Source organism: Melanaphis sacchari, unplaced genomic scaffold (genome assembly GCF_002803265.2).
Source record: "Melanaphis sacchari strain LSU unplaced genomic scaffold, SCAv2.0 Contig48_pilon_pilon, whole genome shotgun sequence".
Taxonomy (NCBI): domain Eukaryota; kingdom Metazoa; phylum Arthropoda; class Insecta; order Hemiptera; family Aphididae; genus Melanaphis; species Melanaphis sacchari.
In genome coordinates this window covers 1,787,398-1,804,466 of record NW_020271327.1, presented here as the reverse complement: position 1 = coordinate 1,804,466, position 17,069 = coordinate 1,787,398, and the positions used below count along the sequence as shown (strand labels likewise).

Here is a 17,069-nt window from a genome sequence, read left to right as displayed (position 1 = left end):
AGCTAATAACTTATAAATCATCTATTAATTGAAATAATAACTTTTTTGATTAGTATTTTTTGTATTAGATTATTAAATATGTATATTATAAGATTAATTAAGTTTAATTTTGACACACTATATAGTAACTTTTAATACTATAGTGTCCGAGACCCTGATAAATATGTGATTATAAAAACAAACGTTTAGCTAATCAAACAAGAAATATCAATAAACCAATTTTCTTTATATTTTATAGATTTTATAAACTGAAAAGTAAATCTTATGATTACATTATGTTATAAAACTTTGATAATAATAGATTAACACAAAGTTAGACAGGTCTTATTAGATTTTCTTCACTTCAGATATTTTTTTATAATTTTAATAATTTATTGTTCCATTAGAATGTATGTGTTTATTATATTTAAATTATTTAAATAAATTCAGTTATTTTATAAGTACTCGAACGTATATTACGTGTAAATATAATTTTTAAATAACTAAATAATTGATATTGTTTTTTATGTTTATTAGAAATATTTAGTTTATTTAGAACTAAAACATTTAATAGTATGTAAAGTTATAAATAAAATTGTGTTAGCGGAAAGTTTAAAATGAGAGAACTACAAAAAATCTTGTATACTTAGCTATGGATAAGTAAATTATTAAAATTTTATCTTTTTCATACTTGTGTTACTTTCTTAAGACTAATATAAAATATATTAATGTACAATTCTGGATGAAAATCGTACTGGTAGATAAATGCCGGTCTAATGCAGTAAAGCAGAAACCACTTGTTGACAATACAATAACAATACTAAGGTAAAACGTTCGTATCGTTAGGTTCACGTACGTAATGTGTCGTCTTGTCATACAACACGTGTGAATCTAAAATAGTCACATGTGCCGTATATATTCACCAATACAAACAGATTATTATGATTTATGATAAATTAAAAATAATAAGTTAATTGTTAAAATAATTCTATCAATAATAATATAATATAGTATAATATGCCCATTGTGTATTATATTTGTTCGTAGTTTTGTGAAGAGATTTGGAAGGAGTTAAAAGTGTTTTTTTATGGTATAATAAAAGAAAGTAACGTAATTTTTACATTTTTGTATAGTTCGCCATCAAAGAGCGTAATTGAACTTTCCGAAGTCCGTCCGCTGTAGTTAGGATTCATTCACAATAATTATTGGGTTCACTCTCATCAATGGGGTTATGGTATTTTTTTTCTCAAAAAGTTTTCAACCATATTTAAAGTGAAGAAAACCTCTTCATATTTAATCATCAGTCTTCACTAATTGTTTTAAATAGTTTCTTAATGGTTTTTCCAGGAAATGTCTAAATTTTAAACTCGTCCCAAGTGATAAATATTATATACAATATATCTAAACTATATTTCAACGGAAATTGGAATTCGGTTATCTTTATAAATGTTTGCACTTTTGTAATAGTTATTCATTAATACACAATAATAGATTTTTGTTACTCGTTAATAGTATACTAAACATTTGCACTATAAAAAAAAGAAACTACAAATTTAGAATTTATATTAATTTCGGTAGTTAAAGCAAAAGTAGATAATACGTTTTTAAAATAGAAAAATTTAGTTTACAAAATTTCGTATTGCACTATTTTCATTTTATAATCTTCAACAACTAGTAGTTATAAGCTAATAGGACATACGAATATTTAAAATTTAAGAGTTGTATTAAAGATTATTAAATAGTTTTTTATTCTTTTTTCTTTTATCGAGATATTATATATTAATGAATGTGGTTCTTATTTTATGAAATAACTGAATAAAAAATTGAACGTGAAAATAATATTATTTAAATTTTTACATAACATTATAAAGTATAATATAAACAAAATTTACAACTTTAAAATCATACAATTCATTATATCTCTTGATTAATCAATTAAAAATTTCTTTCAAAGAAGAAAATAATATATTTTTATTTTTATTTCTATTATTATGGAATACCAACTATACAACAATGATAATGTCAAAGAATAATGTATAATAAATCGCGAGTGAAGTTTGTTTTAAAAAATAAAAAGTTGCTTTAATAGCAAGTATATTATGTACACACTCAAGCTCTAATATTAATACCCTATCGCTAGTAAACAGTATATTTTTAAATCTAATAATGTAATATTTTTTCGGTTTACCTCGTTAAAAGCCGATAATATTAAAAATTAAATTAGATAAAACATACAGTAAATCTAAAAGCCTAAGACTTCTAACTTATTGGAAATTCTCCATTCATACAGTATCTATGTAAAGATAAAAATTTAAGAGTGTTTTAGTAGATGTGTGTACTTACTGTTTGTGGTGCCGAACCGAGTCGAGTATAACAACCAATTCTTGGGCGCGAAAAATTTATTCAAAACCGAAATTTCTTCGGACGGTGCGAAATTGACAAAAACTAAAGCGAGTAGAATAATAACAAACAAAAAAAAATAGAAATTAAAAACGCACTCGGGGAGGCTGTGGAAAAACCACTAGGCATCGGTTTACAATACGAATACGAGCGAATTTTCGAGGCAAACGATCGCGGAGAAGAACACCGGTGCCTACGACGATAACGACGAGTGTGGAGTGACGACGGCGGCAGCGGCGGCGGCGGCGGTACGGCACGACACCACGATAGACACACTGTGTGTGAGTCGCGCACGGTGCGGCGGCGCAGCGTCGGAGGTGGTGGTGACGACGACGACGGCGACGACGACGACGACGGCGGCGGCGGCGGAGACGAGCCCCAAGGCTGTTACGCGCGTTAAGTGCCACGCCCGCGCCACCTACCCCACCCCATACTCGTCCGCGCAGGGAGCGCGCGCGCAAACCGCCGCCGCGCTAGACACGCGCCCGTCCGCCCGCCGACAAATTTCGTCGCTCGCGTTATCATGATATTTTTCACGCGGGCGCGTGTTATCAGTATTTGCCCGAAATAGCGCACGTGCTCGCGTGATAACGGCTACGGCAAATAATAAATAATAATATCGCCGTCGGTTATGGACGTTATAACATGGCCGACGACTTCGGTCAATGGTTTCTTTTATTTGATTATTTTTGTTTATTTTCGCACTCTGTGCGCTCTCCTTCTCGGACGTATCGTGACGGTTTTCGACGTGACAACAGTTGCCAAAGATCAAATATTTTTCTGTTCGGTCGTTTTTTTTTTTTTTTCTTTTAAATTTAATTCGAGACTGCCCGCCGGAAAGGTCGAATGACGAGCAAAACGTCTTTTCAGGCGACCGAATGAAATAAAGGTTACATTGGCGTATTTATAGAAATGCTACAACGGAGAATTGTCACTCGGCCGCGGGTGTCGTAGACGGGCCTATTATTACTTCCACTGCACCTGTTTATATATTGGGAATCGGGCTCATTTTCGAGTGTATAAAAATATTCCCAGTACGTCTGCAAGACAATCACCGGTGCAGGCCAACGCTGCAAAAACGTTCGGTTTCACTCCCCGAGCGTTGTGGCGCGCGCTACGAAAAAATGGCACAGTTGTTTCCTCTCAGAAAACATAGTGTAATCTTATATTTTGATGACTTTATTCGCGGGACGCAGTATTATTATTCCCGGACAGTGTAGCGTTTTATAGTATAATCGATCGAGGTCTTTGACGGGAACATTGCGACGCGACGTATATTGTACATTCTTAGCGGTTTTTACCTGTCCTGGACATTGATTAAAATGATCCGGATATGCCACGGTCATATATCAACCATAATAGTATGGAATCGAAGTATTTTTTTTTGGAAGACAGAAAGAATATTTTATATAATATTTAGCTATTATTATCTATGCTTTTGGGTGGTTTTTCTTTCTAACATAGGGTATATTTTCATCGACCAGAAATTCCCTCTCGATAAGATCGAATAGCTAAATCATTATTTTATTATCTATGGCCCTGGATAAGTATTAAATGTAATTATCGCTCTAATGCTCTATGAAAAACAACGTTTATCGTTTATCTTATCATCGTAATAATTACGATTTGACAATGTTCGAACAAATTAATGGTCACGTCACTATGTCGAAGGAACTACACATAAGATGTGACACATTCGTTTTCATACAATTTCAATAATTATATTTAAAATGATTCATCAAATAATAATTGATAATATTATTAATTTGTAAAATCATAATCTATACGTTAATTACGATATTATTATGTATGCAAATATCCCATACATTTGGAACGCGCGCGAGCTGTTTATTTATTTAATATTTACTTACAGCGATTGATCGTGTCAATATTCGGTTACATGTCACACATATTATTATTACTGAACACACTGTGTTTTGCTTATAATTGTTAATTGTTTTGAGACGGCCAATTATTTTTTAAGTGCTCACACAGTTTAGTGCGATGGTTCCCATTACACACCATATCGTCCTAATAATATATTGGTGGAGCCGATCAGATTATTCCTATACCCTTTTGACATTTTTTCCTCTATCGATATACTTTATGTGGTAGCATTACTACCAACTTATATTATATTTTAAAATTGTTAAATAGGTGACGCATGAACGTTAATCAAACTCAAGGTCAACTTACTTACGTACAAACTCAAAAATATGTAAACTATGTTTGTTTATTTATTAGTACCATTCAACACATCGCGGCTTAATAATAAATAAACACAGCTAATACAAATTAAAATAATAATAATAATAATTTAAATTTGTAAATATTCGTGTATTAGGTAATAAACAAAATAATATACTTAGGTAGTCATGTGTATGGGTATATCTAAAATATTGCCATATTGGTATGTTTATATTGTGTCGGTGATCCGGGAAATTAATGGCGCCACGTTTTCGTCAACATAGTTTTGTAATGATAAATTCGTATCCAAGTGCGTTGAACGTACATATTTCGTCATATTATAATTATATTATAAACTATAAAAAAATGATAACAATTCAGTTAACTAATGGCAATTAAAAGAGTAACCGTACGCGTGTATCACATTTTTACCCATTGCTATTTAGCAATTTTAACTTTTGTTGTTTGTGCAAGTTAGATTTGTTATTTGTTTTTTTTTTTCATCAAAACGAAAGGTAAATAGGTTGATCATGAATATAAGTGGTAATAGGATTACTTGAACAAAAATTTTCCAAATAACTATTACAACCATTAATTATTAGTTGCTATTTTGACCACCGTTGACTTTCATTTGAATCTCGTTTATCTGAATATCCCTACTTCAATTAAAGTTGCAAGCTCTTCTACTAAACCTAGTGTAACAAAACTACAAAAGTTATCGCTCATATTACACACGTACATCAGTCATTAGACAGATATCTTAATTTCATTCTGTTCGGTCCATTAATCGTTATCGGTCTGAACTTAGATGCATATATAGATTACATGTTTCGCATGACCTGCAGCCCAACCAAGATAATATTATCGTTATACGAATGTTGAAGTGTACTGTACACGTAACTGTGTAACACTAATATTATTACGATATAATATGTTTACCTAAACATGTCTAAGGCGATAATTTTTAATATTAACTTCTGCGACAATCAACTAACGAATGAGAGTTAAGTATTTAGTACAGAACAATAGAAACGACGAAACGAGCCCATATCATACTTTTGAATAGTAACCATATTGCCTGCTGGCTGTAGCAGTTCCCGGTTAGGTTAGATGCGTGTATATTACACTACCGTTAAGATTTTTTTTTTTAATATTCTGACCATTCTACTTTACTACTTTAAGAACAGTCGTTATTATTTTACTAAACTTTCATGGCCGTAATGATAAAGCTATTTATTTATATTATATGTTTAAATAATTTAAAATGTATAAAAATTTAAATTAATACGTACTTTTAACGTTCTATGAGCGTTTTTATTTTTTTTATAACGTTTTCTATGAAATTTTTTTATCAAATACAGACATAGTACGTGATAAAAAATATTAAATTTAAACATCTGTGTATGATTTATTAACTAATAGTACCTAGCCAGTATAAGTACAATTAGGGATATTTAAAAAAAACTTAATTTCACATACTTAAACCTAAAGTACAATAAAATAATTTGGGTTATAAAAACGTTTATAAGTGTATTATAAATTTGATACATAATTCATAAAAATTCAAGTTAGGTATTTATGAAAATATAGTTTTTAATTTTAATATTAAACTCATTAAATACTTTTATGAGAATATAAAATTTCTTTCTATTCTTTCTTAAAAAAAACTATTTCTAGTCCATTATATCTTCAAAACTTGCTTGCTTATAATAATATATATATATTTTTTTTTATTTACGATATAAGTAGACTGCTATATCTGCTTTATACTTTTAATTGTATCAAATCAACTTCTTAAGATACTTTCATAATCACAACGCTGTTTTTTTGTTTTAATATTTATTGCACATAATATTAATAATAGTAAATCATCATTGAAGTAGAAAAAACTAACGTAAGACTTATAGAAAATAAAGTTTATCAATAGATTTAAACTTTAAAGGTTTATATTTTTCACAATGATTAGTGATTTTTAAATCTAAATTGAGGAGAGAACCTCGGCCCATTTCTGTGGGGCTCACCTATGTTAAGGTCTTAAAGTTCTAGATGTTACTGTAAAATATTAAATCCATATTTTTAATTTATTGTTTATTTTTTGAGTACTTAATTTTTTTTTCACATGACAACGATAACATTACTAGTATATTGCTATAGTATTAAATATCTTTATCATTGATATGATTTTTTCCATTTAGTTATAGTTAATTATATCGAAAATGACAAAAGGCCTTCATGGTCCCTAAAAACAAGTTATTCATTATAATATCAATAGACGATAAGTATTATCTGAAGCAAAAAACTCCTCGGTGGAGCAGAGATAAAAAAGAAAAAAAGAAAACATGAATTATTTTATTTTAAAGCATCCAATAATTATAGGATTATTTTAAATGTATAGGTACATTTAAAAAATGTTTAACTGGAACAAATATAACACTTTATTTACAATTAAAGAATAATTAAATATTAATTAAATTGTTTGTGTTTTCAACGAACGTATTAATGAAAATAAATGTATTTGATAATTTTTTTACCTGGCAAATTTAACTTTAAATTATATTATTTTATTAAAAATAATCATTTGATGCATAGGTGTATTATACTCGTATAGGTATAATGTATTAAATTGTATGTTATTTTTCTATTTCATTTTACTTTTAAGGAATAACTAAGTGTATCCAATCATTTCAATCTATTAAATTGTACTATAAAAATAAGTTATAATTTTATTTATTATTTTAAATTTAATGATAATAATATAATTTGATTAAATATAAATTAATCAATAGTGATTATAGTATTAATTTTAACAGTAGGTACCTAGAAAATTATAAAGTTATGTGTATACCAATTACCAATGCAATACACCAATATTATAATTTATAATGTTCAATCTGCAGGGATATCAATATATTGGAATGTTAATGTATTATTTTCTATTGATGGTGGCCTACAACCAATTATCGGTCCCTTTAGGTCTTAATCTAGATTAGATGATATACAATTTATCTGTATAGATATACAATAGTGTAATAAATATTCTGTTTACCATAAATACTCTTGTATAATATTTACCTTGTATTTATATATATCATAAAGATTGATTGTTTTATTTTTATCTAGTTAATTTTAGGTTCCTAAACATATATAGTTATGTCATATTTTTAGATTTGAATGTTATAAAATTTGGATAAATGTCATAAAAGTATAATAAAATATTTAATTAACAAGTAATCATAATCGCAAAAAGAAGAATTCTAATGATTTAAAACCAGACGTGTGAAAAATAATGTAATAACTAATAATGTTCTAAAAATTCTCTAAATTTTTCAAATATTTAGTTTACACCTAGATGATGAACAATAGCCTGTACTTTCCACAGTAACGAGTCAGCTGTATACGAATATATACATACTATAGAAGCAAGGATGTGTTTAATGTTTTTTTTTACAGAAATCCCCTCCGGTACTATGTGCGTTCGAAAGTCAGCCACGACAATAGACTTATTATGTTTTAGTTTTTTTCTCTCTTTTCTTTTTTATTAGAAATATACATAATATAAGGCAAGCGAGTTGAATGTGTGTGTTGTGGAGATGCGAGAGAAGAACACAAGTGGGTGTGCCATTTGGACCGACCATGATCGTCGCTTTCACAGTTTCACGTGTTGTCGCATTGCCGAGAGTGAGAAAAACTAAACAAAAATATTATTAATAATAATAACTGTCTAATATTATATGTAAGGTAATTTGCAAAATACCAAATTTTTTAGAAAAAGAATCCCGTGAAATTCAGTAAAGCGTTTATGCTATCTATATATGAGATATATTTGCACACGTTTATATCAAATTCTCTAGAAATATCACCCTTACCTCCTTAGACCTTAGATTAACTCAGATTAATTAATTTTACATATAAGTAAGATAACTTTTAAAATAACCATTGATAGAATGTTTTAAAAGTACCTATTTTTAGATTAATAAAATACTGTCATAAAATCTACTTAAAAGACTTCACCTGATGTATTTTATCATTATACTTCATGCGTTTTAACTTATTAAGTAATTAACGTAAAAATTTTTTAGCTATATAAAAATTATAATACATAAAGTATTAGCTACATTTAATTTTTAAGTTTTTAGTTTTTAATTTTTATATTTTATTTAGTGTTACAATAAAAATATCATCATATTTTTATTTAATGCATTATCAAGAAGTTATTTCCCTTAAACTTTAAATAAAATAACTATTGCACGTATGTTCTTTTATTATTCTATGAAATCTCATTTAATCAAGCTAAAAAAAAAATTATTTAGGTATTCATATTTTGAGGATTCCAGTCCAACTCTGTTGTTTTCGCAAGTATAGAAATCGTTAAGGTATTTCTTGTTGTTATATCTTCAAGTAGGTATCTATATAATAATTTGAAAATATTTGTTATAAAAATTAATGTAAGTATACATCGCATAAAAATTGGAAAATTACCAAAAATTGCGCTAAAGCATGTAGCGAATTATTATAATTCAACACTTTTGCACGTAAAATACTTAAATATTAACTTACTTAGTATTAAAATCACAATCGGAGAAGTAGATACTAAAAAGTTGTCAATACTTATCTAAACCTAAAACAAATTAAATAATTCAGCCCAAATCCTATCAATAAATAGAAATAGCATAATATTTATAAATTATTACGCTTTTTTTTTTTATTACAACTTTGATATATTTTGAATAGTAATAAATACTTTAAAACATTTAAGAATAATATAAATAATAATTATATAAAAGTACTGTTGTATCTTTAAATTAACTTCTACATTAGTTTTATAAAGTTATAACTTATAATAAGTTGATTATTTATAAAATTATTCATATTTGAATAAGTATTTCTTATATACTGTATACATGTATAAATGTATAACGTACTTCTTTGTTTAGAGTTTTAGGTATTTGTATATGAATTTATGTATACTATGTTGGAATTAAATTACTTCTATATCATCATAGATTAATTATTTATGTATTGAGTTTGGGGAACCATTATAATATGCGTATGTCCAAATTCTATGATTATTTCATTCCAAAATGTTTCTTACATTATTAGTTACTCATATATATTTATACATAAATACCTATAACCAGTAGTGTATTTGAGGGTTTACGCAAGTATACGACGTATACCCGGATTGGCCGAATTGCTATCTTTGTGTATACTTTATAAAGAAAATTTGTCTATTACGAGTATACGCCAACTGAAAATGCATGCATTATGGGTAAGCGCAAGCTTCTAGTTTATCGTCAGTCATAATTAATATCACAGTATAAAATAAATAATAATATTAGTAAAAATATATAATTATTATTTTATTATGTACACTATTTCACTGTCCAAAAAAAGCCTCGACCCCGTACAAAGTTCGGAATTTGGAAACTACTGAGTGTATACGCGTATACTGTTTAGTGTAAATATTAAATATTAGCGTCAATATTATTAAAGTTTAAAATGTATGCGTTCATAGTAGATATTCTATTGAATTTTATGCTGTCATTAAAAACTCACATTCAAACCAAATTTACCTGTTTATATCCTGTTTATCATTAAAATTGCAATTTTGGTTTTACTTAAAAAATTCACAATTATGCGAATATTTGTTGGATAAAGTAAATACATTTAAAAACTATAAAAAATTAATTACCAAAATTAAATTTCAAAAGTGTGCTAGTTAAAAGTTATTTACTTTGATACATACATACGTGAAAAGTAAGTGTTTGTAATAAAACATTATTATAAGCGTTAAGATATTTCGAGCACAGCGAGAACATTTTTTTGGGTATACTTATTTAACTACTTTTAAGTTTTAGGCGTGTTTCTTTATAAGTTTATTTACCAATACACCACTGCCTATTACGTATTTATGAGATATTTTAATATAATTGATAGATAATTACATATCTGCTTAGATACGTATGTACCTATATATAAAATGATCGAATATTCACACTCCCAACACCCGAAATGTTTTAAAAAAAAATATTCATATATTATACATTATATACAAAGAACTTTCTAATTTTTATAAAGATTCATATTAAACACTTTTATGATAACATATTAATATCTTAACGATAAATTGACAACATTTATTTATTAACGATAGAAATATTAAGTTAATTTCTTATAACCTCCCTCCCCTCCTCTCAAGCAATATTATTTTCTGTATAAGTTTTTGTTAATCATTCTTAGTCATTTTTTTTAGTTCATTCTCTATAAAACTTCTATGTAAAACAGTTTTATTATTGCTTACATAAAACACTAACATAAATGCGAATTATATTCATATGGTATATTCAATTTCGGGACTATGTATTATAAAATATGGTCATGTAATATGAGAAAAATAAGAGAATGGTTAGTGTCAAATAAGAATCACATTTTCGATTGTAGTCGAAAAACTGTACAGAACCTCACAACAGTATATAACATTGTAAGGCTTTGATATATATAAGCAAGTACATACAGAGGAACTTAAGGAGTGGGGGATCAATACGTTGACGTGCGACCACTCGTGTCGATGATAAGGGAGATCACCACCACCCCGAAGGGTTGGTAGCCACACTGAGGGGGCGGTGATCAATACGGTGCCGTGGGTCAGTAAACCTCACCTACTACACCGACCTCCACAATATCATCCCTTCTCCTCTTTAAACTTCCCACCACCACTCTAGTATATATATATATATATATTTTTTTTTTAATGTATAAACTTTATATACACAGCTAGACATACGGTACATACTCAGAGGCTACATAACAAGCACCTGTAAGGATTCTTCCGTTCAACGTACCCCGAGCTCTTTTCTTGCTCACTTCAGTGTGTGTTTAGTCAATATAAGAGTCCCCTATTCTTTCTCATCCACTCACTCATTCCGACACTGATGGTAGGTATATATTTTGCATCAATGGTAAACGGCTGTACTACACTTTTTTTTAATTATGAAGTGTTTTTTCCGTCTCAATTGTAATCGATACCTATTATAGCATTTTAGATATATGTGGGCAGAGTATCAGATAATTTGATAATTTTATTATCGTAGCCGGTTGAGAAATAAGCAGCTTTTATCAATTAAAAAAAAATAAATTTTGTTCCTGAACCCAAATACGTTAGATGTTTTTTAAATAAACTTGTTGCGTTACTGAAACGAATTTTATAATTTTCTTAGTATAGTAGCTAGATGACTATTTTCATTTAATTTAAAAAACACTCCCAGATAGCGCTAATGTTTTGAATTTTAGATTTACTCTTCTCTTATTAATTTTATTGTATTGTCTTCCAGAATGTTAATTTATTGTTATACATTAACCTATTTAAGCCGCTATCTATAAAACAGGATAACACTACACAAGTCTACACTTTTGATAATAGTAATATCATTTCATTTTACAAGACATGTACAAATAAATTTTCTTACGGTATGTATGATCGAATTTTTATACAATTTATCTTGTATGTTTAATAAATACGTTAATGACAGTATTGTGAGCTGTTACATTGTTAGCAACAAAATCAAAAGCTTAAAAACAAATATCGATTAAAATCATTTGAGTTATAATTTTTTTTTAATATTTAACTTTAGATATATATATATATATATAAATGAATTATTAATAGATAATGTAAGTTCAATATTATATTTAATAATATAGGTATACCTACTTAATAATAGAACATTAACTTTGCTATCTACATTATTTTATAAATTCAGGCAAATCACTATGCTGCAGATTTTTAAAAAATGTATATTTAACTGAAATGTCTAATAATAAAAGTTCAAAACAAATTTATGTATAATGTATTGAAACAGTTATTATTTATAGTGACTTTATTAAATACTAATTGTTAAAAGATTATTATTTTGTTTAGTTATGTATAATAAAATAATTTTAAATATCTAGTTAAATATTAGTTATTCGAAGCATTCCAAATAAGTTTAACATCAAAACAATTTTAAAATTTTAAAATTTTAAATTTCTTTCCATTGTATATGTATCATAATATATGTTACAACTCTGACTTACAAGTATTACAACAATTTATTTTTAAGAATAAATATTAACTGAAACGATATAAATAATGAAAAAAGAGAAAAGAGTTAATAAATTATTAAATCTTATCAGTATAATATATTATCATCTCTTCATTTATCATAATATTGTCTAAAATTTAATACAAACTTTTCGCATTATTAAACATTCATAAAATCATATTATAGTTCAAATAGCCTGAGAAATACCTGTTGTCTATCTTAGCAATGGGTCTTACCCCTTGTTTGTCGAAACATATACAGATGCAGTCAGAGAGAGAGAATAATCAGAATTGTACGCGTGCGGTTGGTGCCGGCGTAACTACTACTACCTGTTGATTTAAATGAACTTCCTATACCAATGAAAAGTTTGGTGCATTAGAATTATTGCCTCTTAAATCTATATTGGTTAACTTATTTTGTACGAATTGCTTAGAATTCAATTATGCTAATTAGATGTATTCCCCGAATTGCATTCTATCCCATATCCATATTAAAAATCAACATAAGTATCGACTATTATACTGATTTTATTTTCAAATTATTCGTGGAGATTCACTGATTATTGTTGCAGATTATATCAGAAAAAATAACTTATTACGTTTGGACATTTTAACATTTATTTATCATAAGAATATATAATTAATATTAAGCAAAGGAGGGAAAACATTTTAATGTATTTAAATTTGATAAAAAAAAATATATATCAAATAAGATAAAATAATGGATGTTTTAATAATTTAAATAAATTAAGGTTGGTACTCTACGATTAACGAGCTTTTTTCTAATGTGAAATAATTATTTAAAGTGAAATAATATTCAAATTGTGGATTTACTATATTAATTGGAAGCAATTCGAACTACCAAAAAATCCAAAGAGATAGTATGAGCGCGACCGAAAAAGTCGCTCGTCTTATAAGTTACTTGATAAATTTAAAAAAAAATGATATGTTAATAAAAACACAATTATTAAGATAACTAATTTTGAATTGTACGTTATTTATGGTTAATTAATAAATAAACAACTTTAGAATATTATAATTTTAACTAAAAAGTATTTCTTTACTTTTGATTTTTATACATAAATAATAACTATATAAATAATTTTTGATTTAAATTTACAAAATATCATTTATACTAAATATTTTGTAGATTTTTTTACAAAGATTAAAATTAAAAATATAAATAATACGAAACTTTAAACTATATACCTATGCCTTATTAAGTTAATACATAGAAATTTAATAAGGTGTACAAATGTCTTATGAAAATAATCTACAAATATTTTAAATTATTATATTATATTGTAGTGATGTGGTATAGTTAAACGATGGTAATTGCTATCACAATATCACTAATCGCTAAATTCACTATTAACTTACTAACTTGAATAAAAATATTATACTTTTCTACTAAAAATACTTAATGAGACTACTAACAAATACGTTGGATAGATTTGCAAAAATAATAGCCATGAGAGGAATAAATTCTTTATATCCTCACTTCAATATGCCTCTGGTTTCAATCATATTTGTTGTCTCTTCTTATACATGCATAACATGGCAAATCTACACACTAGATTAATATTAGAGAAAATGTACATATTAAAATCAATTTATAGAGAACATATAATTTGGATTTGATCAGTTTTTCATGTATTTATTTTAAATCGTTACATTATGAATTTGAAAGTAATTATTATTATCATTAGTACTTTTAACTCGTTTTAAAATTAAAATAACAAAAATACTTTTTTACTCGGGTTCAGTATTTTTCTTTACAAGATTGATAGTATATACATTTTCTCTTTTATAAATTATAAAAAAAAAACCATAAGAATTTGACATGTAAATTTATCATGTTATGCTTGTGTAGAGACAACACATACAGTTGTAATGGTTCTCTTTGAGAAATTGTATACTAATATATTTAGATATTTTTGTTCTATTGCATGAAAAATTATATTAATTAAATATTTTTAACTCGATAAGTTATAGTTGCAATGATACTATAGGTTTTCATTAAATAACCTACTGTTATTGAGTTTTAGTCTATATTCCTATACAATTGGTTTTAGAAGCAGCCGTTAAATAGGCGTTGATAAATATACAAATAAATAAAAATATTTTTGAATAAATCTTTACATTTATCAATAATATTAAGTCTAAGCTATAAATTATTTTACGAATATTGTTTATAGTAATATCACTATATAATTGTTTATCGCTTAATCACGTAATAATTGTTATTACAATTAAAAATACTCCTTTAATACATGTATAGGCGTACACCAACCTTCGAATAGCTGACTATAAAATGTTATAAGTAATTTTCAGTTGCATAATTAAGTTACTGTTATATTTAAGAGATTAGTACTTAATAGGTATATATTGTTTGTATATGATGGATTAAAAACATCTAAGAAACCTTTATTAAATATTTAAATTTTTATATCTTTTTTTCGTATTTGCTAATATAATTCAAAAGTATAGTTGAACATATTTCATTCATTAATTATAAATGTATAACATTAATCAAAACTTACTACTTACCAGAGGCGTTATGATTGGTGTGGTGCATGATTTTGAAAATTTGACTTTAACTAGTTTCCCAACTACTTTTGAACCACTGGAGGTTTTAGGTTCTATGCTATTACTATTATTTGTAAATGTATATGCTAATTTTTCTTGATCATTTTCTAAAAATTAAACAAATTTATTAATTTAAATTCAAAAAATAATATTTTGACAATAATAAGTACAACAGTTAATTATTGATATTATTTTAAATTTAATAATGTCTATATTTTTAAATTCATACTTAATGCGTTTTATATACATATTTCAACATTTTATTTTATAATAAGGTAATATAGGTATAGTATTGTAATCTGTGTATAGTATTTTACATTATTTCATATAGAACGTAATAAATAAATTTGAATTAAACAAACTTATTTATATATTTCTACTTTAAATAATTTTTATTGATAATTTTATCAGTAAAATAATATTAATTAAATATTTATTAAACTAATTCTATTAATTTACAACTAAACTGACTAAACTTTCATTTTTGTATATCTAACAGTGTTAACGACCAATATCTTATAAAAATAAAAATATATCTATATTTAATTGTTTATTAAATGCGTTTTAAAATTAATTAAAATCTTTAAAATTCTAAAAAATTAGAACTTAAATTTTCTTAAATATTGTTTTTTTACTGTATTTAGCTACTTAAAAATTAAATAATACTAAAATTTCCTTAATATTATCTTAAACTAAGTAAAATGTTTCATAATATGTAATCATCGCTATAACTTGGGCTTGGCATTAGATGAAAAAACACTTAATTTAAAAAGGATATTGACTATGTTTTGTTTCATTGATTGTTTAATAACTTATATTATAATATATAAATTATGTTTTTAAAATTGTTGCAATTAATCGCATTATATATATATAACTTATAACCCATCAAGTTCATCTTGGCAGTCAGCAACCGTTACGATTTTTTCAAAAACAGTTTTCAATAATTATATCATATTGAAAAATATTTTATAATCTCACTCTCTATCTTTGTACATGAGATAATTTTTTTTCAACATAATATTATAATATTTGGACCACTATTTTTTTTCAAATCTTAACGGTTGCCCACTATTAATATGAACTGAATGGATTATATTGCGATTTATAGTGTTTATTTAATTTATGTGAATAAAATGACGTTTTTACAACGATTTTTGGAATATCTTATCGTTAGTGTATCTTTAGTAAATCGTAATATTACCAATTCGCCGTTTGAAGAACTAAACAAATGTTCCGGTGTTATTGCTGGACTTTCACCGTGAATTGTGGTGAAATCAAAAACAATGATAACGGTAATTATTCTTCACTGGCGCATCATCACAATATTATGATATTGTACAATAATTATGACGAATTAAAACGCGTCTCGTATTCGATGGGAAAAATTTGAAACACTTTCGATAACAGCATGCATAGGTACGTTGGTTATTCTACATGCACGCGAATATGATAGGTGTGGGTAGGCGTGGGTGTGCAGTGGTGTGTTGCAGTACGCGTACGTGTAAGCATAGCTTCATATGTATGCGTGTTGTCTTGGAGCGTTAGCGGAGCGTATTGAGCTTTCGCGCTCACGTGCTGGTCGCTGGTTGCCGGTTGTCACGTATATACTGCGGTGCGCGCGCAGGTAAGAAATACACACGCGCGACTGCGCGAGTCGGATTCGGCGGAGCGATACAACAGCCCCTCCCCCACCCCAAAGGCAGGGCTGGGTGTGCAGGAGGAGAGCAAACGGGAAAGGAGTGAGAAACGTTTACGGTTAGGCCGTCGCTCTATACACCCCACACACATATGCGGTGGTGTCGCCAGGAGTCTTTTCTCGGTGTGCGTTTGC

General features: G+C 27.1%; 1 protein-coding gene across 1 annotated transcript in view; it reads right to left on the bottom strand.

Moving 5' to 3' along the window:
• LOC112598578 (uncharacterized protein DDB_G0283357-like) overlaps positions 1–16,133 on the bottom strand; it is a 46,929-nt gene extending 30,796 nt beyond the window's left edge. The window contains exons 1-2 of the mRNA XM_025345101.1: positions 16,121–16,133; positions 15,197–15,342 (exon numbers count right to left, since the gene is read on the bottom strand). Of these exons, the coding sequence (XP_025200886.1) occupies positions 15,197–15,342; positions 16,121–16,133 (159 nt within the window). The remainder of the gene's footprint in view (positions 1–15,196; positions 15,343–16,120) is intronic.
• Positions 16,134–17,069: the final 936 nt, after the last annotated feature.